The sequence below is a fragment of the Polyodon spathula genome, chromosome 13 (genome assembly GCF_017654505.1).
Source record: "Polyodon spathula isolate WHYD16114869_AA chromosome 13, ASM1765450v1, whole genome shotgun sequence".
In the NCBI taxonomy this organism is placed as follows: Eukaryota; Metazoa; Chordata; class Actinopteri; order Acipenseriformes; family Polyodontidae; genus Polyodon; species Polyodon spathula.
In genome coordinates, this window is record NC_054546.1 from 33,753,643 (window position 1) to 33,780,046 (window position 26,404).

A 26,404-nucleotide genomic window follows, 5' to 3' on the forward strand; every position below is an offset into this window, starting at 1 on the left:
GCGTGGCTGTGGGAACTGGCACTGTCCTGGTGACTGTCCGCCTCAGGGTAGTGTGCCAGTGGCTCGACCTGGTTTGGCCTGGTGATATAGGTACATCCAAGAGCATGGTCTTATCAGCGTCAGGCAGCTCTGGGAGGGGGGCATCATGCAAAACGCCATCCATGTACGCAATCAGCATACTGGATGTATTAGCCAAGCGGGTACTCTGGGCCCCCGCCACGTAAGCCCTCCGGATGTGTGTCTCCGTAACCCTGCACTGCAGGTTCGGACACACAGGGTCCCTGGGCATACCTCCTACCGGTGGAGCCTTGACCAAGGCTGCGATGGTGGAGTCTATGGGGGGGAGAGGGGGACCCTGGCCAGGCCCAGCTTCTCCGCCCCCTCCAGCGAGGCCAGTGAAGAACCATGTCTCAGCTGAGCCGACGCTGTGGCTGGGTGGTTCCAGGAGGAGTGCACCTCCTCCATAAAATCAGGGAAAGCTGGGAAGGGTTGAGCTCGCGGAGCCACAACATGTGGTCGAAGGACGGAGCGACGTGGCTCTGCCTGCGCTGTCCAGGGGACCTGCAGGTACGCCGCCACACGCCCCATGAGTGCGGGCACTGACCCTGACAGCGGCGGTACGCTAGTAATCAAGGAAACCTCGGAACTAGGGGCTGCTTCAGCCGGAACTCAGGCTCCGCCTCGACTTCCATATGCGGAGGGAAAGCGCACTCCTCCCACGAGGCTCTGTGACAGCATCGGGAGGCGTGGCTGGAAGGGGCCCACTGCAGGGGATGAAGAACGCCCCGTGCGACTCTCCAGGCGATTGGCACTCACTCGGGGCTGAAAAGCCACGCGGATGCCGCAAGAGCCTTGGAGGGCTGAGGAGGCGTGCTCGGGACCTAAGCATTGCGCACACATGCTGTGCCTGTCCTCCTGTGGGATATTAGTCCCACAGGCCTAACAGGCATGGAGACCAGCCCTGCCTGTCATAGCACCGAATGCACCGAGCATCGTGTGCACCGAGTGCCATACAGCACGGGGTCTAATGCACACTGAGCACTGCGTGCACCATGTGCCGTGCAGCACCGGGTATAAGCACCGAGCACCGTGTGTACTGTGTGCACACCTGCACCAACTACCGTGCAGCACCAGGCACTGCGCACACCGAGTATTGTGCATCACCAGCGCACTAGCCTGTATCGGTACAGCGAGTCAATAAGCACAGTGCGGACTGTGGTACCGAAGTAGCATGGGCTGAGTCTCACGCACCACGGTATTAAAAAACACCGGGGCAGCTATGCACGGTGCATACCCTGACCGTGTGGTCACACACCTGAGCAGCGCGTAGCGTACAACGGGGCATACAAAAACAGTTTTTATAATACAAAAACAGATAAATATTGCAGTACAGATGGGGGAGAGCACACTGTCTGCTTGATTGTAAGACCTACACACGTGGTGAAGGCCAACGGAGCCCACGTATGTCTCAACTCAACGAGGAAGCCTTGGCAAGGAGTATACGGCTGGTCCGGCTGTAAGCAGCTGCCCTGCAGCTAGTCCTCTGCGCGAGCACGGGGACGCGCAGCTACAATCAAAACACGACCCAACCCGCGGCCCGCACGTGGCTGGTGGGCTAACTCGACAGCGGGGACGAGGCAGGCCCAGCCCCGTGGAGTAACAGCGGTCTCCCAAGGAACAATCTCAAGAAGCGAAAAGACGGTGAGGCTCCCCTGCGTGACGGTTATGTACCCTCGGTAGGCGGGACCAAGGGGGTCACTGAGGGGAGGGGGGCCTATCGGCAGCTTTGATAGAAAGAGCTCAGTGGCATTACCACAGACACAGTGACACTACCAATAGGCAGGTGTATATCCCATAACGATGTTTTGGTGGCCATCTTCGAATTGAAACATTCGTGGCTGCCTGTCAGACCAACTACATATTTACATATGCATAGAGTGGGTTAGGTCACAGGGATTTACTTTCTCGTGTTACTGATAGAGAAAATGCTGGATCACAGCTGTGCTGGTGAACGAACGTCACTGACATTTTTTTTTGTTTGCTTACATCTATTCAAAGAGTCTCTCCCAGAGTAACGGCAGCATACTAGTGCTTACTCAGATTTATTATTCAAACGATACATGGTCACACTATCAAACAAGGCGACATTATGAATTGCCAACAAAAAAAATACACGATAAATCATTCATAAACCTGTTAACACGCCCCATTTCTTACGTGAAGCAATTACAACATTCCATAACAAAAGCAAGTTGATTCCACAGGCATTTCCATTGTGAGATAACGTGATATTATGCAAAACAGTCCGCGATAGGCAACATCTGTGTTAATACATATTCTAATGAGCTCCGATTTTAGTTCCTCAGAGACAGGTGCTTCTGAATTATTAATACAGAGTTGCGTTCTATTCGCAACGCATCAGGTGCATGATTCATGAGACTATGCTAATGAGCAGGTGGGTGACTGAGGAACTTAACAGCTTTGCGAAATAGTGAGTAAACTGTCCGCCCGCTGTGGGTCTCAGTTTAATATTGTCAGTTTTGGCGTCTGTGAGGCTATGTCACCCCCTGTGTCAGTTCGCTGTATTTTGGAGTCAGAGGTATCTCAGCACCGCTCTAAGGAGTCGTGCTGGGTGCTTGTGTCCGGTAGGGTCTACGATGTGACGGGATTCCTCAGAAGACACCCAGGCGGAGAAGCTCTGATTTTGCACCAGGCAGGGAGCGATGTGAGCCGGGCGATGGAAGGACCTCCGCATCGGCACTCAGAGAACGCCAGGAGGTGGATGGAGCAATATTATATAGGAGACCTAATAAAGGACACTGCAGAGCCACAGGTAATAAAAATACATCAATTAAAAATGAAATGCAAAATCGAGAATGCATGAGTTTATATGCACACGCACAATACAGAAAGAAGCAAGAAGCGGTTATAAGTTTTCAAAGTCACAGGGCACTGTTTATGTAACTTATATCAAACACTGATATATGCATTTTAAGTTGGGCTGTTACCCCGACTTTGCTGGCGTTATTACGAACAATGTAAAAAACGAAGTTGTACATTAAATATACATGTAAATAAACACAGCTGGTTTCTGTGTAAATTCGATGTAAATGATTAGTTGAAACTGAAATATATGTTTGTTGGACTAGGAAATGTAAGTACTGTATTTTTCTTTTTTTAAATTCAACCGGTCTGTGTGTGTGGACGTGAAACATGTAGCCCACCGGATGAGGAATCCGACTTTTTTTAACATTAAACATCAATAACCAACCCTAGGCTGTACCTTAAGAGGTGTTCTAAAGAAAAATGTCAAGCTTTGAACCCAGTACTAAACGTTGACACATTATTTTATGCATACCCCAATTGAGTGATACTAGTGTTCAATACCATGTAGAAATGAAAATGTATTTCAAGCAAATATAGTTTTCTGTTTAGAAGTTGGAGAAGTTTCAGTTATGGCATTAACATGATCAGCTTTAGGGCAAATAGTTCTTTAATTTAATGGTGGCTTGATGTTCTGTGTCTAAATATGAGAACTGATACATTGTTTTTGTGTGTGGAGGTATTGTGTTTTACAGTATAATCAGCACCAGAACAGGACCATCATCCACAAAAGAAACTTCACAAAGTTAGGGGGAAAAATCCTCCTCTCCCTCAGCCCCTAAAATGTGTGGCACTTTGGGGTTTGCAGGGTGGATAGTGGCTGTGCAAAGTGCCATGTTATTTTTGCATCAGATTGTATTCAGTTACGGACTATTTAAAATATAACAGCGTAAGCTAGTAAAATCAGTACTGCCATGGTGAACTGGTTAGACACTTGAAAGTTCTTGGAGTTTTTCAGTTTTAGACAGGTGTATCAGAGCTGGGCGTTTCCCTGTCGAACTCGCTGAGCGTGTGAGATAAACGAAGATTATAACCAAAGCATAGTTTCTGAAGAAGGAGGCTGCACCTAGTCATACGAAAGAATGGGGCTGTGGTGAAGAAAGCTGGTTTTTAACACAAGCAGTTCCAAAAAGTATCATCATGTGAAATATTACACAAATGTCTTCATTTCGTGTCCAAACAACATCCAGCAGTAGATCAGATAAGTGTTACATATACTAATATCAGAATTTTAAAAACTTAAAAAAAAAAAACACTTGTCAGTTGTAGGACAGCTGAGATGGCATTGTTTCAGTGTTGTGAGACTGCAATTTACTTCAATTACAAAAACATATTATGAACATATTAGGTTTTTTTCTTACGCTTGTAGTACAGTCCCTTGTAATACAGATAAATAAATACACTTTTTGGCAGCAGCATTTTAAGATCTTTGTAAGTCCTTTTGGTGGTGGTTGAATGGTTTCACCCCTGAATGGTTTCACCTGTTTCTATCGCTTGTTTTTCTTTCCAGGCCTCCTAAGATCAGTATTGTTTGAGGTTGGCTGGTGTGTCTGGTGCTCAGGGTAGATGTAATGGTTAAGGACACATCCAAGGCGATTCAAAACAGGGGTTTCATCTTTGTAAAATATCATTAAAGAGTAAGTAGCAGGATTCTGAAAAATATAACATTACACATCCCTGCGTGTTGCACCAGCTGTTAACATGGCATACGTGTAATTGTACTTTTTATTGTTAACATCCTGACAACTTTTTACACTTAAAACTTTAAAGTCTGTTTCATTGCTCTTTTCAAAATGGCCACTCAGTGCGCTGATGGTGTAAGGATGACTGCCCACACTGTCAAACAGGTAACACAGCAATAACGACCCATGATGTGATAAGGAACAGAAAAGCCAGAGCTCTTGTTTTTTTTTTTTTAATTCTTTTGTTTAATCTCTCTTCCTGCTGTGATTTGGAGGACAGATTTCAAACTCCAGGGGACGGTTGTACGAACGAGGTCAAAAAACAGGATCGGATCCAGGCTCACCAGATCTTGAGAAGGCGTTGTCCTAACTAGGGAAACAGTAACTAGGGAAACAGACCAATGACAAGTGCATATTCGTGGCGCAGCGTCTAAAGATTCTGAATGCAGAATATCAAGTACATTTATTAGAAGCAATACCTATTAGAAGCAACTACTACATTTATAATTAAAAAATATGACTTTGTTAACACACAATGTGTGTAATAATATTTAGTTATGAGACTTCATCACTCAGTCAGGTCTACTGTATTAGGCCATGATACATTACGGACCTGACTGAGTGTTTTCTAAGTTCCATAGTGATATTTTCTTAATATAGTATTTATGGCTACTTTTAAATGCACCGTTACTTGGATAATGTTTTCTACAATGTTAAAGTATCTCCGTTTTCTTGTAATTGAGGGAATATGTTTGTGAAATTCTGCAAATATTTAAAAGTTTATTAACTTATCATTATATTGATCAGTGATCTTAATACAGTGTGCTTATTGAAAGATTGCTTTAGCAATTGTAAAAGGCATTTCCTTGACGTATTTTGACGGTGTCTGTCAAACATCTCCGTTGTTTGATACATATTACAGTTTCATTCGTTTAATTCGCAACCATCTACCCTAGAGGAGGATCAGATTGGGATCAGAGTTAAATGGAGGAATGAAATTATTTTGTTTATTCCTTTGTTCAAAACTAAAAACATTTATTTTCTCCATTTATAAAACGTTCAATGAAGCTCTGATCCCACTCTGATCTTGGTCTGAAGCAAGATCTAAGGAGGATCAGATTTTGAGCCGAAACTGAGCTCAAGATCCTTTTAGTGCAACCTAATGCGTCCTAGGATAGATGACGTATTGGAGCCTGGATCCAGTTCAGATCCGTTTAGTACACGTGGTCCCAGTGCACTAGAGCAGACATTTTGAAACAGACTTTAAAGTTATAAGTGTAGATATTTGTCGGGATGTTAACAATGAAAAAAATACAGGTATGTTATTTAAACAGTTGTAGCAACACGTGGAGATGTATAACACTATATTTTTCGGAACCCCTCTACTTATTCTTTAATACAATATGTCATTTAAAAGCATCAAAACATAGAATTTGGATAGTGACACTGTAACAAAAAATATAAAAAACAGTCCTGAGACGTGCTTCTTCATTTCTGTGAACTCATCGTTTCCACTACTTATAATGTACTGGCATTGTTTGATCTCATCAATGACATTTTAGGTTTGCACATTTTGTAAGATTTGTGTCAAACCTGTTTATCTACCTTGGGCATGTATAACTGTTACCTCACCAGCAGCAATGACAGAAGCCTTTTGAACAGATCAGTTATGGATTCTTACACAAACAAACAAAACCAGAATTATGGGACATGGAACTTAAAAATGATTGCGTTATTAAAGTGTACTAAAAAAAATAATAATAATTTACATTTGCTTCTATGCCTTACCATATCTATTTGATTACTTCTGTGCTTTGCCTGATAGAATATGCTTTGGCTTAGCCATTGAAAAGTACAACATAGTTCTATACTGTAGAAAACAGGTAGAAGCAGTCCTTTGTGGTCTACTTTTAAAGGAGGGTTGACCTGTCTTGGAGACTTAAAAAAAGAAAAAAATGTTCACATTTTATTAGCAGTTAACACTTGTATGAGTTTGAATCCACATTTATCACATTTTCACTTTCTCTTACATAAATTATTGACCTCGACTAGAAGCTGTGTGTCTCAACACCGACCTTAGTATTCTGTGTTCTTACGGGTTCCTCTGGCATTGTGCTGCGAATCGTTTCACGTATTCGTTCTTTACAACCTATCTTACTGACATTGTTCAGTTATAACTAAGACATTTAGATGTGTACTGAAGTTCAGTGGTTACATTTTTTAGTTAGTCAAAATAATTACACTAGTCAACCGTTTAGTAACTGGTTCATGAAATAATGAAATGCATTTCTCTCTCCCCAGGCACCCTTATTAACAAAAAAAGTCATAAACACAGTTTTCTTTGTTACGGTAATTTTATTACAAAGACTTTGCTGAATAAACGAATTAAGCAGCGTATTGTTTTTTTGCTTGGCATGTCTGTTTTTATCAAGATAGCAGGTAAAAATACTGCCAGAACCATAACAGTCCAGGGCAGGGTATTGATCTGAATGATATATGCTGAATCCTTTTGCTTGGTTTTAACCTTGGTAATCCGGTTAACACACAGACCTGACTAACCTGTTTGTCAGTTTCTTTGCGCTGGTTACCACAAAACTTTGGTATCGCTTCATCATGTTTTTGTCGCTGTTTACTTAATGAGTAAGTGAAGACGTGAGTGCTGCTATTAGGCAATGGCTGCCTTGTGCAATTAAAAAAGGCAATCCATGTTTCTGACCCTCTTAGTGTTTTTGGATTCTGGCTAAAAATGATTTCAATGTTTTTTTTTTGTTTTGTTTTTTTTTAATTCCCCTGTTGCTCTGTCTTATGGAATTGTCTCATTTAAAAGACCTGTCAACTCCCACCCACCCCCAAGCCCCCCTCCCTCTTGAGATTTCAGTTTACAAAAGCTCCCATGTTTTGAAAACTCTGTGTTGACAGATATGCATTTATATCATTAAAAAAAAAAATTGTGCAAGGTAACAGCAGACTCAGATATATGCTGGTATGTACGGATTGATAAAAATATGACTATTGACGTATACATGACACTGACATACCACATGCAGAGTCTTAGATTTTTTTTTTAATTAGTTTAGTGACTGATTACTTTTACATAGCTTTTCTCAGTGTGGTTGACTTCAGCAACTTGAGACCCTCACTAAATACTTCCTAAATCCTCATGATGCAAATCGGTGAGATTTTGAATTACGGCTCTGCTTCATTAAACCAATGGCTTACCTATGCTGTTGCTGCTGAGCCACAGTGATCCTTTAAGGCAGGGTCGTCCAATCAGCATCCTGGTGGGCCATTCCACTCAGTTTAACCAGTAGAATGCTATAATGAACTACTTCAGGGTCTGGAGGAAAGTTTAATGGGTTCAATTAAATAATGTAGAACAGGATTGGAACAAAGACCCGGAGAAGAAGGGCCAGCTTTGGCCACCTCTGCTTTAAGACCCAGTTTACCAAAGATTTGAGATTAATCAGCTACATGGAACTGGACAAGCACAGATGGGCCAAATGGCCTCCTTTTGTCCGTACATTTTCTTATTGTGACCAGGATGGCTGGTGGTGACATCAGGCCAGGAAATGAATGGAGATCAACAGCAGACTGGGTTATGACACGCGCTGTATATATTAAATGCAATAAAAGGCTTAAACAGAACAAAACACTGACTCAAAACAAAACAAAATGTTGGCCAAAAGAAACAGACCCTAAACAAACGCTGAACAACCCTAAATAAAACAAGTATCATGCTGGTGTCAAGCCAGCGCGGATAGCAATTGTTATATTCTTTTTAGTTTCAATTCTTACTGTCTTGCTTAATTGTTCTGCCTCTGAACACCTTCCCCGATCAGCAAAAGCTGTGGGTTCATGTACATGTGACAAATTTAATAATAAATTAGTCAGTCATTCTGGAGACGGTCACTTTCTGCACAGGTTTAGCATGGATGGGGAAGTTAACCTCATCCATTCTGCAAAAACAACAATAACAAAACGGCATGCTTTTAAATAGTAACAAATATAAAATAGCGCAAATACACACAGGGGCGGAGTGTACTGCGTCACACTTATGTTCAAGATTTCAGACGTGCTTACCCCATATTAGCTTTGTTAACGTAATTACTCTTCAAGCTTTTATTGTGCTAAGATTCATTTCATTGTTCTCTTGTATTTTTATGTTAGTTCAGGACGTGCAGATATTTCAGATCCATAGCTATAGAAACGGCTTCATCCTGGTACCTTTTCTGTAGGTCACCCATTGCAGACAATGAATTAGAGTAAGTGCTGCAGCAACTTGTCATTGTCTTTTGAAATACTTGCATGTTCCAAAGCAAAAAACCAGCACCTTCAACAACCAATTATATTATTGTAAGAGTTAAAAAAAAAGAAAAAAAACTTGAATAGCATGCTATTCTAAGTTACACATTTTGTTACAGTATAAAATGTACTGCTAGGATATTCAAGAAACACTGGTGGTTTGTGGAGGGTTTCCTGTCCCCCTTTTGGCCTGGTGGTAATTTTACACTTTTAACGGTAAAACTTTGAAATATATTTTCGAACCCTTCACACTTTAGCACAGCCCTCTGCGACATGTAGGTTCAGAGGTGTTATAGTCAGCTGCTGCAGTGTTCAGGTTTGTAGAGGCTACATACACATCTGCTGGTGTATCATTCTGGTGTATCATTCTTCTAATGTTTCAGAGATATGCGGCATAAAAATGTCACTATTAATCAGAAGACATTCAAGATGAAAATGAAATCACTTGACTGACCATGGATAGGGCTGCATCCATTGTTCCTGTTCTTCCAAGCTAGGCTGTGCTATGGTTCTGCAGTAAACGGTTTACTCTGCTTTTCCACCCTGAAAGAGAGCCAGCCATCCTGATGTTTAGACAGAACCATGAAGCGAGGCAAAACAGAGAGAAATTGCAAGTGGTAAAGCATGCCTTTAATAAAGTTTACAAGACAGGGCTGGCATAAAGTTGCTAGGCTCGGGTTATAGCCACACATGTTGTGACTTATCTGGCTGATGCAGAGTGCTGAATCTTGGCACGAAGCAAGCCATTGGGAATGGAACAGTGATGCCCGTAGGAGGGGCGTTTGTTGAAGTCCATATGTACAAATCACATTTATTCAGCTCATTAACTCATTAACTAGGTCATCTGTGTTCCCTGTAGATGAGATTTAGAAAGGACCTACTGCATATATGCATTCTTTTAGCTAATAAAGAGAGACACATGCAAAAATGGAGATGCTGGATTAGGCAAAAGGTTTTTTATTGTCAGACTTAGAGGGCAATCTATATCAAAGCATGCCCACGCCAGGCTTGGTGGGCAGAGTCACTGCATAAAATCAGACTCTAGCGTGGCTTTGTCCAAATAACTAGAATGAATAGTCCTCATATTAAATACAAGAAATAAAACAAAGATTAGGAATATTTGTTTGCATCATCTCAATTTAAAATCACTACTAGCACAAAATTTTAGAGTTTTTGCTCTCATACCCCATGACAAACTACTTACCACTTTAAATAAGGACACATCCTGACGTGTTTTTAACTTTAAAGTCTGTTTCAAAGCACTTTTCAAAATGTCTGCTCTAGTGCACTGGGGTTTGAGGCCTGCCCTCTAAATCACTGGGAACAAAACATAACAAGTGCTCTGGCATGGGTAGTTATTGCTGTGTGTTACCTGTTTGACAATGTGGGCAATAATCCTTACACAATCAGTGCACTAGAGCGGCCATTTTGAAAAAAAAGTTTTGAAACAAAGCTTTAAAGTGTAAAATGTCGTCCGGATGTTAACATTGAAAAGAAAAATTCCAGGTACATTATTTAAACAGTTGTAGCATCACGTGGGGACATGTAATGCTATATTTTTTGGAACCCCGCTGTTACTTTCATGTCTTGGGTTCCACATTAAATTGATATTGTCTCTCCTATTCTCACTGTACTCCAGGATGAAAGGAATGCTGGATGTGAATGTCATGTGTCAGTGAACTCTGAAGCTCACCACAACCCATCAAAATCCAAATTGCTGGAATATTTTTGAATGCGATTATTTTGGCATTCTCTATGAATACTTCTCTTTGTGTGTCATGCCATTCCCTCAGGCCCTTTAACAGGAGGGGGAATTGACTTTGGTTCTCAGGCTGAGTAACTGAAACGAAGGAGCTGGTTTTATGTGTTATGTGTTTTTAGTCTTTTATTTTGAAGATGTTATGTTTAACTTTGATTATGCTTCCTTGTTTGTTTACACATAGGCCATGCTGGTGTGTAGTAGAGAAAGTCAAGTTGTCCCTTCTTTGTGTGTGTGATCATTTCCAAAACGGATCTGTGCTTGCCATTTTTGGATAAAGAAAATTACGATTTGTATGTTGCGTAGGCTATAAAGAGGCAAATGAAAAGCTATTGTAGATCTCACAAATGCAGGTGTGAAAGAAGTATAGCAAACCTGTATGTAAGTGTAGCAAACCTGTTACTCACCTTGTCTCCTGGTATTGTGGGGATTGTTCTGCCAGAAGACAGCACCACAAACACCTTTATTTGTGCTCTATATTCAATAACACCTAACACAATATTTAATGGCATCCCATACATTCCCTGAAGTTAACAGCATACAGAACAGGCTGTTGCTGAATGTCTGTGCACTATGTTTGATTTCTTTGGAAACACAATTGTCTGTTACTCAATACAATTGGTCAACTACTCTCTTTAAATAATGTCTCTAGTTGCCATGTGACTGACATATTTTCACAAATCTCCATCCCTGTTTCCAATTCCTACCCCCTTTCAGTGTTGTCAGATTTATTTCTTTCTTTTATTGTTTAAGCATACCTAGTCGTCTTCGCCATCTCACACCTGCCACTTCAACAAATCTCATTATTTTAGATTTTCCAACTCCACACATTTCTGTTAACCACTGAAATGAAGTATAAACATTTTAACATTATTATTATTATTATTATTATTATTATTATTATTATTATTATTATTATTATTATTAGTTTGTTTGGCAGATGCCTCTATCCCTATATTCCTTTTAACAGTATTTATTTATTCTGCGTTGTTAAGTGATGGTGTATTTCAAGGGAGTTTGTCTCTGAAATTCTTCACTTCTTTCTTACTCTGGTGGTGAATTTGAAGCTTTTCTTTTATCCTATAGAACTGAATATATTAATGAAAAGCTGACATCACATGGAGGCACCACTCATGCAAAGAGGGGGTGTCCTAATGTATGGAAGGCTTGTATATGTTCCATCCCATAATAAACTACTGTCTAGGACAGGCACTCTGTCACATGTGCAAGCTGTGCATTGAAGGGTCCCCCAGACTATTTTCCTGTTGTGCATTATATACCTTGGGGTGCTTATTGTTGGAACAGAGGCCTCTTAATAAAACTTTGGGTCATTCACTATTCATAGAGCACAGTTTCTTCATGTCTGCTCTTTAATGGCAAATTCCTTAATGACGTGTAAACATGGCGATGCATTGTACAGTAGACTGTTATGCCATGGCTGCAAATTACATTTATCAACTCCTCCCACCAATCCCAGTTGCATTTGTATCTGATCTTTTTGAAAGCAAGAGTAAGTGAAATTGTTGAATAAAAGGAAGTCTTTTTCATTGGGTAATCTACTGCACTGTTTATCACTAGCATTTTTAAACACAGTTCACTGTAATTCTATAGTATAAAATATATGGAATTTAGCCTGGGGAACATGAATTGGGGCACAAGACCAAAGTAATTGGAAAAGCATGAAGTTGGCACAAAATGAATGGTCCTATCAGTAAAACAGCTTTGCAAATACAACAATACAGTGATATTCAGTGTATTCTTGATATCCTGGTGTAAATACCACAGAGGGTTCATGGCCTGTTTGTATCTTGTGACTGAGAATGCTACTTTTGCTTTCCATCAGTTCCCTGGAAATGAGTCCACTCCTCTGTGGACAAGGCCACCTAAAGCAATATTGAATAAACAAACATAAATGAAGTGGCTCTTCAAGGCTGCCTACTGCTTTCCCTTTAGTCGTAGTCGTTCCTTACTTTATCAGGCATTAATTGGCTTTCTCTGCAGCTATGGGGCCAGGAAACCAGAGAAGGTGTCATGTATTGTTGTGGGATGCGTGCCAGGTTGTGTCATAGACGTCACTGGGAGCTGTTGGAACCTTGTTCCCGAGGTCTGGGCTCCCCAGAGAGATTCAGTGTCCCACAGTTTGCTAGAGTAGCAGAGAGCCTTCCTTATGCATTCCTTATGCAGCCACCCACTCCCAAAGGGTAATACCCAGTAAACAACATCTCGTTAAGAGTTCCCATGCACCTGCCCCTGGCACAGACAATGCTGACAAACACAAACTGGGTAACGGCTTTAAGAAAACTTGTACAAACGGATGATCATTTTATCTGATTTTTTTAAATTTTTTTTTTACCAATTTAAGGATCTGAAGACTTCACTGACACAGACAGCTGCACAAAAGAAGTAGTGCATTTTCTCTTAACAGTATTCTCCATTGAAAATATCTCCGTTCGAGATGCTTAGTTTTCAGTTATTTAAGCTAAAATAATGCTACTTTTTATCTAATATGGTTACCCAGTTATGGTAATAGACTTTTTGGTTTCCAGCTTGACGTATTGGTGGTGTTCTTTTAACGTCTTGCTGTATCAATGATACTTATGATCACATCCTTTTTTTACTTATTCAGCATTTACTGAATATGTATGAACAATTACATTAAAGATGCCACACCCCTCACATTATCCCCAAGTTGTTGACTGAGAAAATCTAGTCCATACATACACTAAGCACAGCTTGCTGTACAAAAGTAATTTAACAATCAATTAACTTATTGGCAGGTAAACACAAACTCTAAACTTTATTTTGCATATCATTTAATGGAGGGCTGTTGTCTAATCTTATTGGCAATTGCTTATAACAAAATATGTAATGCAACCTATAGCTAATTGCAGTTTTTAATTTATTTTAGTTAAATTTAGTTTAGTAAACTGTATCTAATAGTTTTAAAAATATTGCACAGGCAGTTATGAGTAAAGTATTCTTGAAGTTTATTATGATATCCTATTGTAAAAACAGTTAAAGGGTGGACAGAAAAATATGGAAAACAAGGGAAATAAATAGTATAATTTTGCATGTAAATCTGTCAATGCATGTGTGTACAAAAATTACTTTCAACATTTAAAAAAACAATTTACAAAAACAACCACAATTCTTGTGTGAAATTACCCAATTATGTGCTCCAGTTTGTATGTTATCTGAATACAGTTTTTGATAAATCAACAATTGATAGAATTATTGATCTACATTTTGATAAATGTATTTGATAACTGCTTCATTGGTAAAGAGGTGATGAGTGTTAAATGTTGCATGAACTGAGCCCATTGCTTCCTTAGAGATTGTATGTAGATCAACTGCAATGAGCTTTATATTGATTATATTATTGCTGTATGTCAGTGTTTGCTTTGACGTTGAAGATGTTTTGAAATGAGTCCTGTTTGTATAAATAAACAGCACGCCACAGTACACCTAGTTTCAAAATGGGAATTGGTCAGCCAAAGTATTACAGGCTATCAGAAGTCAGGCTTTCCAGCCTGACTATGAAAGAAGGCTGACTATGAAAGACGTACAGTGTCCAGTAGAAACTGCAGTACACAATTAGTAAAAAAAAAAAAAGAAAGAAAGGAGGGCTGTGAATTAATACTAATATACTAGATTGCATCCTTTATAAATGGGGAATTCTACTGTACACAAACATGATAACATTCCTTTGTTTAAGATCCGAGTTGCAGACTAGATTGTAGCCTGCAGATTAAACTGGTGTCAACCCTGGTTTGATACTGAAAACAGAAGTGTGCAAAGAAAATATAAAGAAAGGGAGACAGAAAAACAAAGAGAGGTACTGTAGAGGGGACAGGGGCAGGAATGCAGAAAATGCAGAAGGCTTCTGATGGAAGAGTGGGTAATAGAATGGATTCTTTCATCCTCAAAGATGGTTAACCTTCTCATTGTCTCCCACTTATGTCCCCCGTCCTAGCAGAAATGAGTATTAAACTAGCCAATAGTACTGGTCCTAGAGGTGGCTATCAAATCTCTGACTACAGATCAAATAAATCTTGTAGGCAAAACATAAGGCTGTTACTCATTAGATTATTATTACAGTCGCAGACAAACATATTTGGCAGTTAAAAAAAAAAGAAATAAAAATGAGAAAAAAGAAAGTGATTTCTATAATTGTTCTATTGAAAGATATGCATTAAAGAAGAGATTCAGCTTTATAATAAAACAACAAATTATTGCATAAAATGAAAAATAACGTGCAAAAACAAAATTCATACTTTGACAATAGTATTCGGGAACTCTTACTTTGCCATTTGTGAGTCCACCCTTTGCTTCCTTTACAGCTTGCATTCTTTTTTGGTATTTTGAAACAAGTTCCTGGAACTCGGAGATATTTTTGCCCATTCTTCAACACATACAGCTTTGAGTTCTGCAATCGACTTTGGTTTTCTTTTTGCAACAAAAACCTTCAAGTCAATCCACAACATCTCAATGGGATTCAGGTCTGGGCACTCAGGTGGCCAATCCATAACTGTAATCTTCCTTTTTTTCCAGAAATTAGTTTGCAGACTTTTCAGAATGCTTAGGGTCATTATCCTGCTAGAATACAGACTTCTGTCCAGTAAGCCTTTTAGCACTGGGTAACAAATGGGAGTGCAACATTTCTTGATATTTTGCAGCTTTCATTGATCCTTCTACAGTACAAAGGTCGCCAGTGCCTGAGGACGAAAACTAAGCTCTTACCATCATATAGCCTCCACCATGTTTAACAGTGGGCATGATGAACTTTTCTTTAAACTTTCTTTAAACTTTTCTTCTGCCAAACATATTATATTTTGGATTCATCTGACCATAAAATTTGGTTGAAGAAATCGCCAGGCTTTGTCAAATATTTAATGTAAAACTCCAATCTTCTTTTCTGTATTGTTTTTAACAAAGGTTTTCGATCATGGACAGTCATCTTGTCAAGGTATCTTTGAACTGTTTGCTCACCATCTTCTCTCAATTCTTGTGTCAAATCTTTTGCAATAATCTGAGAATTTTGCCGGGCTGCTTGAACGATTCTTCCAGATTTTGGTCTTGGTCTTTGTGGCAGAGCAAAGCTCTGCCCTTTAAATTGGCAGGGATGGGGTTAACTTCCCCTACCTGCCTGGGTTTATTATGTTCAGGTGGCTGGGGTTGATTAGTTGTTGATTAACGATCAATCAGCGCCCAGCCACCTGATATAAAAGGAGGCCTCTGCTTCTCATTTGGGGAGAGGGAGCTGAGGAAGCAGGTTGGTTTTTTTTTGGTTGTTTGGAAAACTTGAATCCAGTGAAGGCATTGCCCAGCCTGGAATTATTTTTGTAAATTTTGCTTTTTGTCTTTCTTTGTGTTTAAATTGTTTTGTTTTGGCCCTTGTGCCCTTTCATTTTTGTGTTTATTTATAATAAAATAGTTATTTTTTTGAACTGCAGTCTGTCTCTGGGCCTCTATCCACTCGCCAGCCTGCCACATTTGGTGTCAGAAGTGGGATAGCGCCACCTAGAGGCTCAAAGCAGTATTTTTATTTTTTTTTGTGGAATTTTTTGGATAATTTTTTTTTTTTTTTTGAAAAAAAAAAAAAAATGGGAAAGAAGAGCAGACAGCGGCAAAGGCAGGAAAAGCAGCAGCAGCTGAAGAAATGTAAGCTGCTGCAGCCACCGCTGGAGGACCCGGCCAGCCTCTTCCCCTGGTGTTCCTGGTGCGGGAAGGAGGACCATCGTTGGCGGTCCTGCCCAGACGTGCCACCGGCAAACTGGTGTGGCCGGTGTGAGGAGGACGGCCACAACTGGGCAGGATGCCCCTACAACCAGGCCCAGGAAGAGGTGCAGTGTTCACCCCGGGCATCAGGGGCCACCCCACTACCTCCAGCACCACCACCTTCACCACCGTCCCAGGAGATCTGGGACTGGTTGATGCACCCTGAGGCAGACCTCGTCCACGATCTCCCCATAGTTATCAACACGCTGTGGCGTCGAGATGGGGAGAGGTGGGAACAGTGGGAGGAACAACACCACCCGGCCTCCTTCCCAGAGGTTGCCCTCATGGTGGTTAATTACCTGGCGGTAGACATGGGAGATCCACCGGTCACTCCAATAAAGAGAGGTGAGCCACCTTCCCGAGAGCCAGAGAGGGGTGAGCCGCCTTCCCAGAGCCAGAGAGGGGTGAGGAGCTGCCGTCGTCCCCAGAGCCAGAGAGGGGTGAGGAGCTGCCGTCGTCCCCAGAGCCAGAGAGGGGTGAGGAGCTGCCGTCGCTCCCAGAGCCAGAGAGGGAGGAGGATCTGCCGTCGCTCCCAGAGCCAGAGAGGGAGGAGGATTGCCGTCGCTCCCAGAGCCAGAGAGGGAGGAGGAGCCTCCGTCACTCCCAGAGCCAGGGAGGAGGATCTGCTGTCGCTCCCAGAGCCAGAGAGGGAGGAGGTCTGCTGTCGCTCCCAGAGCCAGAGAGGGAGGAGGAGCTGCCGTCGCTCCCAGAGCCAGAGAGGGGAGGAGGATCTGCCGTCGCTCCCAGAGCCAGAGAGGGAGGAGGATCTGCCGTCGCTCCCAGAGCCAGAGAGGGAGGAGGAGCCTCCGTCGCTCCCAGAGCCAGAGAGGGAGGAGGAGCCGCCGTCGCTCCCAGAGCCAGAGAGGGAGGAGGAGCTGCCGTCGCTCCCAGAGCCAGAGAGGGGTGAGGAGCCGCCGTCGCTCCCAGAGCCAGAGAGGGAGGAGGAGCTGCCGTCGCTCCCAGAGCCAGAGAGGGAGGAGGAGCCTCCGTCGCTCCCAGAGCCAGAGAGGGAGGAGGAGCCTCCGTCGCTCCCAGAGCCAGAGAGGGGTGAGGAGCTGCCGTCGCTCCCAGAGCCAGAGAGGGGGTGAGGAGCCGCCGTCGCTCCCAGAGCCAGAGAGGGGTGAGGAGCCGCCGTCGCTCCCAGAGCCAGAGAGGGGTGAGGAGCCGCCGTCGCTCCCAGAGCCAGAGAGGGGTGAGGAGCTGCCGTCGCTCCCAGAGCCAGAGAGGGGTGAGGAGCTGCCGTCGCTCCCAGAGCCAGAGAGGGGTGAGGAGCTGCCGTCGCTCCCAGAGCCAGAGAGGGGTGAGGAGCTGCCGTCGCTCCCAGAGCCAGAGAGGGGTGAGGAGCTGCCGTCGCTCCCAGAGCCAGAGAGGGGTGAGGAGCTGCCGTCGCTCCCAGAGCCAGAGAGGGAGGAGGATCTGCCGTCGCTCCCAGAGCCAGAGAGGGAGGAGGAGCTGCCGTCGCTCCCAGAGCCAGAGAGGGAGGAGGAGCTGCCGTCGCTCCCAGAGCCAGAGAGGGAGGAGGATCTGCCGTCGCTCCCAGAGCCAGAGAGGGAGGAGGATCTGCCGTCGCTCCCAGAGCCAGAGAGGGAGGAGGAGCTGCCGTCGCCCAGAGCCAGAGAGGGAGGAGGATCTGCCGACTCCCAGAGCCAGAGAGGGAGGAGGATCTGCTGTCGCTCCCAGAGCCAGAGAGGGAGGAGGATCTGCCGTCGTCCCCAGAGCCAGAGAGGGTGAGGGGCCGCCGCCGCCGCCTCCGCCACCAGAGGGAGCCGGGCCGCCGCCGCCGCCTCCGCCACCAGAGGGAGCTGGGCCGCCGCCTCCGCCACCAGAGGGAGCCGGGCCGCCGCCTCCGCCTCCGCCACCAGAGGGAGTCGCCGCCTCCGCCACCAGAGGGAGCCGGGCCGCCGCCTCCGCCTCCGCCACCAGAGGGAGCCGGGCCGCCGCCTCCGCCACCAGAGGGAGCCGGGCCGCCGCCTCTCCGCCACCAGAGGGAGCCGGGCCGCCGCCGCCGCCTCCGCCACCAGAGGGAGCCGGGCCGCCGCCTCCGCCACCAGAGGGAGCCGGGCCGCCGTCGCCGCCTCCGCCACCAGAGGGAGCCGGGCCGCCGTCGCCGCCTCTTGCTACCTTGGAGATTCGGGGCCCCCTCAACCAAAGAAGGCTTGGGGGCTCCGACATCAACCCCGCCCACCACCACCCACCATAACAGCCCACCCAAGGGACATAATTGGACTCTTGGGGGGAGGGTGGGGGGAAGGGGGGAGTTGGCCGATTGCGGCCAGTGTACGTTGTACATGGGGGGAGGTGTGTGGCAGAGCAAAGCTCTGCCCTTTAAATTGGCAGGGATGGGGTTAACTTCCCCTACCTGCCTGGGTTTATTATGTTCAGGTGGCTGGGGTTGATTAGTTGATTAACGATCAATCAGCGCCCAGCCACCTGATATAAAAGGAGGCCTCTGCTTCTCATTTGGGAGAGGGAGCTGAGGAAGCAGGTTGGTTTTTTTTTGGTTGTTTGGAAAACTTGAATCCAGTGAAGGCATTGCCCAGCCTGGAATTATTTTTGTAAATTTTGCTTTTTGTCTTTCTTTGTGTTTAAATTGTTTTGTTTTGGCCCTTGTGCCCTTTCATTTTGTGTTTATTTATAATAAAATAGTTATTTTTTTGAACTGCAGTCTGTCTCTGGGCCTCTATCCACTCGCCAGCCTGCCACAGTCTTCCACACCTGGAGCTAGTTGCAGTAGTTCCTGTTCTACTGTGTTTGTCAATAATAGCCCACACAGTACTTTTCAGTAAACCAAGTCTTTCCGCTGTTTCTTTGTAGTTTCTCTTTTTTCATTTAGTTGTATCACTCCCATTTTGAGATTGTTGCTCTACTCTTTAATTTTTACCATTTTTGTTGCTTTCTTATCATCAGGTGGTGGTTTTCAGTCATGATAATTGCCAATAATTAGCAACAAATAGGTTTCATACAAAATATGTTGATGGCCCAAATACTTTTGTCGAAGTATGAAATTAGTTTTTGCATAATGTTGTTTTGCATAAAGTTGAATCTCTACTTTTAGGACAATTAGAAATTATAGAAATCTTTCCTTGTGGTTTTTCTTTATTATTATTATTATTTTTTTTAACTGCCCAAATACTTTTGTCTGTGGCTGAAACAGACACCGACACAAATGTGTCTGGAAAATGCTTACAGGAGGCTTAGTATAATGATTATTTTTACGTACGTTATTGATATCCTATTCTGGGGATATGTGGGGGTGTCTTTCTGTCTGTAAATCCGTCCCTGCATCTATGTCATGCAGTATAATCGTAAATCTCGAAAACCTACTCACTTCTAAATCTTTTGTAGTCATTTTTGTATTACTTTAGTATAAATACATATTAATTTGGATTCATATGTTGTTTTTTACTGACTTTATGTGAACGAAAAGACACACATTTGCCCGTTTTCCCATTGGAAATAGTGATATTTTGAAATATCACTGTCCTGGTCACAAAAGCAAAGTTTGTGGGGAATAATAGCCATTTTCTATACTTTTGAGGCATAAGCAATTAGGAAATAACACTTACTACCCAGGAACAAAAATTGTGTTACATAGTGTAATGTAAAGACACCTATAAAACCTGCTGGATAGGGGCCCTCCTGGACCAGAGTTGGAGACCCATGGTCTATACTAATCTGTACATACTGTTGATATACAGTATGTTATGGTCTTCAGCGTTTTCATCATACTAATGCAGCGTTTCCTTTAACTGGTAAATACCAGTCAGAGACGGATTCAGAAGCTAGTTGACGGGCAGAGACTGAAGCCGCCCGTCAGTTTGACAGGCAGCAAAAGGTCTGTGACGGGCAACTAGAAACATTAACAAGAGCAAATGAGTGTGCCTCTAGTGCACCTCTAGACTCTGCCCTTTAAAGGAAGAGGCAATTAGAGGAGTGAGTGATCCGGCAGTTCTTGCCTTAGTGTGTGCTTGTTAACAAATTTAGTCACTGATAGGCTGAATCAATCCACGCCCCCTTCTTTCGTTCTGCGTGGAGGAATCCATGATTCTCGTTGAGTGTGCCTTGTGTGTTTGTTGAAATTAAAGCATAAGGTGCAGTTTCTTTTTTTTTGTTTTCACATTGGCCTATTTATTCTCCATAACTACATGTATGTCTATCGCTTTAGCAATGGAATGAAGGTGATGTTTTGAATTTTGACTGGTAAGTAGTTTTTCCAAATGGAAACACTGTGATAGATGTTTTACAGTGTATATGATACATTTATTTCTAAGATAAATTTGAAGTAGCAACCTTAATCTTCCCATTTCCAGTACATCACAACACCTTTATTGACAGGGTTATAGATAGGAATTCCACTTGGTGTCCCGGACCGCCTTTTTTTATGTGTGTTTTTCAGCTTGGTCTGCGTGAGCGGCACAACCAGTTCACAAAGACCTTTTACATTGGTGCTGCATTACTGAGTTATACTGAGTTAATAATTTAACAGCGTCAAATTCTTTACAGGTGTTTCCCTAAATGTAGCGATCAATTCATTAAGGTTTATGAAAACACCCCAAGGTGCCCTTCATGAATGCCTGAACTAGTTTTTAATGCATGGCAAGGAGACACTTTAAACTCCCATCTATACAAGTCAGTACAATGGGTTTAACCTCAGTTGTCAATCTGTTGTTGCTATTTCAACTACTAATATCTCAAGCAATTTGAGATGTTGACCATATGTTTCTTAGGGGGTTTAATAATCCACAAATGTCACAATATCAGTGTTTGTCACACAGATTTTTATATATAAATATATATATATATATATATATATATATATATATATATATATATATATATATATATATATGTATGTGTGTGTGTGTGTGTGTGTGTGTGTGTGTGTAGCGATCTCGGTTAACGCAGGCAGACGCATCACACAGGGTGAGGCAATCCACACACAGGCGGAGGGCGGGAGCGAACCCGGGCCCCCTCGCACTGAAGTATAGCGCTGATAACACTGTACAGAAGAGCCGGCTCCTTTGCAAGGAGCTTATCTCGGGATCATGTCCCTGTGTGTGTTACCTACAAGCCCTGCTGCTGCTGCCTACCCGTGTGCATGCTACAAAATATATACAAAATATATATATATATATATATATATATATATATATATATATATATATATATATATATATATATATGATCCTGATGGGCTACTTGGATGGTGGATAATAAGATCATTTAATGACTATTGTGTTCAAAGACAACACTTAAATGAGTTAAGGAGAGAATACATTTAACTGTAAAACACGTATTCTTCATTCAAGAACCACTTGGTGACTGCAGTGAGCTATGCTGTGTTTCTGGTCTTGTACCACAGTGTAAATGATACATACCTCTGTTACGATACGATCTTTTAAAGAGTGCGTCATTATTAATAGATATCCATGAATCTTTACTCTACTAATGTTACTGGGGTTTATTTAACAGTTTTTGTACTCACAAAGATGATTTATGGATTGGGAGTGGAAATGCCTTTATCTAAATGACAATGCAGGTTTAGTGATTATAAAGATAGTGTAGCCAGGTGCATGTGCACGTTTGCCTCCAAAGCACACAATGGGCTAAGGGAGTTTAAAGTTGCACACACCTGTATTCATTTATTCTTGCTATCAGAGTCAATATTAGTAAACATAAGTCGATAGCAGCAACACATGCGACAACATTTTCATTCCTTTTACCAAATGCACCAATAAAACCCCCCATTTATGTAATGGAAGGAAGTAGCCCTTTACTTAACAGAGCTAAATTATATATACTGTAATAATTCAATTTGGCGCTTCCCTCGAATTAAAGACGCCACAGTCATATATCAGCTTTATAATAGAGGCCGCCCTTGAATAAACGCCGCTATCAATAACGAAACATTAAGGGATTTTTTTTCTCCCCCTTACTTACAGCAACTTTTTACTGCAACCTTAACAATATATGTGGTTTTCTTTTTCTCACCATGTCCAGATTCACCCACTCCTTTCAATCAAATTGCCCCCAAATCTGTCTGGTCAAACTTTTTCTGTCCTCTGTCCTAGTTGAATTCCCCACCTTTCCCTCAGAAAGAATGGAATTTCTGGAATTTGCAATTAATCAATTGTCTATTAACCTGAACACATTTCTTTTTAGCCTGTTAATTGACTACTTTTATCAGCTCCCTGCAGTCCTTTCTCAGGTTCTTAACAGCAGGCGGGCTTTGTTCCTGGTCCATTTTGTTTACCATGGTATAACCACTGCCTGCGATACTGTTGCACCATCATATAATGGATTGAATTCAGATAATAGTTTAGTTGATCAGTTACTGTATTTAATTCAGTAAACTAGTACATGCTAGTCAGTTAAGGATGGGGATGCAACCTGAAAATACCCTTTTTAGGTGCCTTTTATCTACAGATCCTTTTGCTTATTCAGTGAACGTATGCATTTAGCTTTTCTGTGTATATCAATATGGTGTAACACAGGTATTTGCTTACTATGGGTGTAAGCTCAAGTAAATCCCTCTGTTTGTTAAATAAACATAGCTTATGATTAACATGGGAATATAAAAATAGATTTCTATCTCCCCCACCCTCTTTTTCATTTCAACCACAGAACAGGCTTGCTTGACTTGAAATGGACTTGACAGATCTTACGAACATTTGTGGAATGGAGATATTTCTTAGCATTTACAGATCCAGCGGGATCATGGCAACTTGTTGCTTAGTAGGTGTTGTTACTAGAGGATGGTTTAGTTAAATATTGACTCAAAAGGAGCGGTTCATGTTGAGATTTAAACAGAACTCGCTGGGCAGGCCAGTCTAGGATTCAGCCTCACTCAGGATGCATTTTAAAAGACTGAAATGTAAAAGGATGTTCACCCAAGGATGTTAGCCAAACAGCCACATGCCCATAATGCCCATAATGACTTCTAAATAATAATAATATATTGTTGCGCATTTTGTTCATAATATGGCATTTTAATTCTGAAAGTATTTTCCTTTTTTTAAAAAAACATAAACTATGTATGAATCAAATGTACCAAATGAAATCATTCAGTTTGGGGTGCCTAATTATCACAACTTAGCTGGTAAACTCTTGGCCTCCCAACATTTAAAAAGTGACATCAGTTAGATAACACTGCAGTTTAGGACTTTCCTTAGTTTAAAAACAGCACCTATTCTATGTGTTACACACATTGAACAAGAGACGTGCTGTCTGAATGCATTTGTATCAAGTGAAGAACAGATTTATTGTAGATTTTGGAACAGATGTCCCAACTTTCAGAACAACAGATAATGGCTTTTGAAATTTCTGCCCTGTGCCGTGATTGTTAATCCTAGTCTAACAATCTGCAGTGCTTGGCTGTACCATTTCCCAGTGTTGTTCTGACAAACTGAAACTAAATAAATTCAATAGATTGAGTTTACTTCCCACATACTGTTCAGCTATCGGATGCAACAAGAGCCCTATCTGTCCCCATCACATGAGCTCTCTGTGTGTGTCATCCAGAAAGCCGTGTGTGTTTCTACCAGTCACAAAGTGCTTGCACTGATAACAGTGCCACCCACTGAATAGCTGGAGTCAATGTGCTAGCAGAAGCTGCCTGGTTAACTGTGGCTTTGGTTCTGTTTTGAAGTGTCTGAAGTTACTGTAATTCCTGAATTCTCAAACCCACACTTTTTCTAACATGTTATAAGAACATTGCACCTTCTTTAGACTCTGAAACCACTGGTAAATTTCTCTAGTGCCTTCTGACACCTACAACCTTGAATTCTCATTAAATGGTATTGCATTTCCTTTTTACAGCCTTGAACCTCACACAGCCTGTCATGGTCTCTCGTAATTGTTCAGTAAATGGGTCAGACTTGTATATTCTGAGCACTTGCAAGCAAGTGAAATCCCAAATGATTAAAAAAACAGTTCTAAGTTAGTTAATAGCAGTTTAATCTATGCACTTTGTAGCTATGCTCTTGCTAAGAGATAATGGTTCCCTCCATAAACTATAGGTATGTGATAAGTATGAAACACAGCAGTACAAAGACCCTTAGATTTGTTTTATGGCTGCTTGTAAAGTAAGCACAAACTGGTTGGCAATGATATTCCCACAGGGATGGAAATAAGACTCCTACTGCATAGCAGGTTCACCCATTCCAGGTTTTACAAAAAGCTTGATTGAAACTACTATGTAATGAGAGTCTTATCTCCATCCCTGTTTTTAAAAAAACAAATGGTGCCTTTTATGCACAATTGTGGTCTGTTAGTTCTCACAAACCCTCTGTTGCTGCCCTCAGCAAAGGTGATGCATTTAAGATTCAGTGTTACTGAGGGCGGAATACAAAGATGAGTCATTTAAGCTTCAGTGTTACTGAGGAATACAAAGATGGCTCTTTGGTTTATGCAATCTGTTCAGTCAATCAATTCCTTTGTCTAACCAGGAACGAATGACATTGCAAATGTCAAACAATACATCCTCAATGAAAAAAAAAAACCCATAACATATAAAGATTATTTTACAGTGTGTTATTGTATAAATGGTATATGTCACCTGTTCACTTTCAAGGGATGGAACAGTTTCAATCAAGACCTGCTACAGATTTAATGAGGAGTGCACATGGACACAATCGCTTCCTCTCTCTAGTATTTATCTATGTAGTTAAAGATAGTGGAACCCTGCTTGAATTGATATCCCATCAGCTAGTTTTAAAACGGAAGTAAGAGGGGTGTGGATAGCAGAGTTTCAATGCCTTGGAACTTCGAGCACTGCTCTGGGAGGGGCGGGGGGCACTATTCAGCTTCATGGGGTGATGGACCTGCAGCACCCAGAGCTTAGAGGGAGGGCGAGCGGGCAGTCAAATTGAGCACATTGTAAAATGGCTGCAAGGGGATGGGAAACCTGTGAGAATATTAGTGACACTGTATACACAGCAATGATATGGTAGCTCATTTTGATGGTTAAAAAAAAATGTGATGTGAGGTTTTAAATTATATCTCATAAGAATGCAGGTAATGATTAGAAAGATGGAATAGAATTGATGATAATGATCTAAACTAAGCAAGCTATGGAAAGCTCTCTGGTTCTGGCCTTACTATCTCAGTGCTGAGTCACTGGTGTATGTGCATGTGCTGGTGTAAGCTTATGAAACTGTCTCCTCTCACTGTAGGTCTGGAAGGGGTGTGACAGTAAAGATGATAGCTACAGTATATCACCAGTTTGTTAAACCAGAAGGAATTCAACCTGCCCAACCTGAAAGAGGCTGTGCCTCTGGAAACCAAGCCCAACGTGTAAATTTAAGGATGTTGGAAATGGTGGCTTGTGAATAGTTTCATACCAAACTAAATTACGCAATCTTAAATGAATACATAAATAAAGCAAATTATTTATCATTGTGGCATCCTCTAAATGCGAACTACAATATGTGAACTACATGAATTTAGCAATGGAGTACGCCAGAGAAAAATCCCCCTCACTCATCCCAGTCATTCTTTTCTTTTTTTGATTTCCTCTTTCTGTCAGTTCAAACACAAGCAGTTGTTACTTTGCTTTTCATAGTGTGTTCAGTTGTTAAAGTTCCTGATTGCACCACTAAATAAACCTGGTTTCAGCTGGTCTTAACACTGTGCTTGATTGTCTATTTGGGACCTCATTGCACTGTCGTTAGAATTGCTTCGGTGATATGACTTCTCTCCATTTACACGCCACAGAATCTTGGGCAAGTGCCATTCGCGCTTGCACTCACATTTGCGCTGTAAACAGAATATAGCCCTAAGAATTTTAGTTTATAGACAGTAAGAGTTTAAGGTGATTGTGTTAATAAAAGGTTTTTAAAACATACTTTTCATGTATTTTCCTGTAAAAATTATATATAATAGGTAGTAAATGAAAAAAAAATTTAAATCAATGCTTTAAAAAAAAAAAAAAAAAAAAAAATCAATTGATTTTTAAATCATGATTTAATCAGACAACCCTGACAGGTATTACCACAAACAT

At 42.0% G+C, this 26,404-nt stretch overlaps 1 protein-coding gene across 1 annotated transcript in view; it reads left to right on the plus strand.

Annotated features, from left to right (window-relative positions):
• The first annotated feature begins 2,425 nt into the window (after positions 1-2,425).
• The window catches only part of LOC121325699 (fatty acid 2-hydroxylase-like), a 42,331-nt gene continuing 18,352 nt past the window's right edge, over positions 2,426-26,404 (plus strand). Inside the window, exon 1 of the mRNA XM_041268561.1 lies at positions 2,426-2,833. Within this exon, the coding sequence (XP_041124495.1) occupies positions 2,558-2,833 (276 nt within the window). The 5' untranslated portion in view covers positions 2,426-2,557. The remainder of the gene's footprint in view (positions 2,834-26,404) is intronic.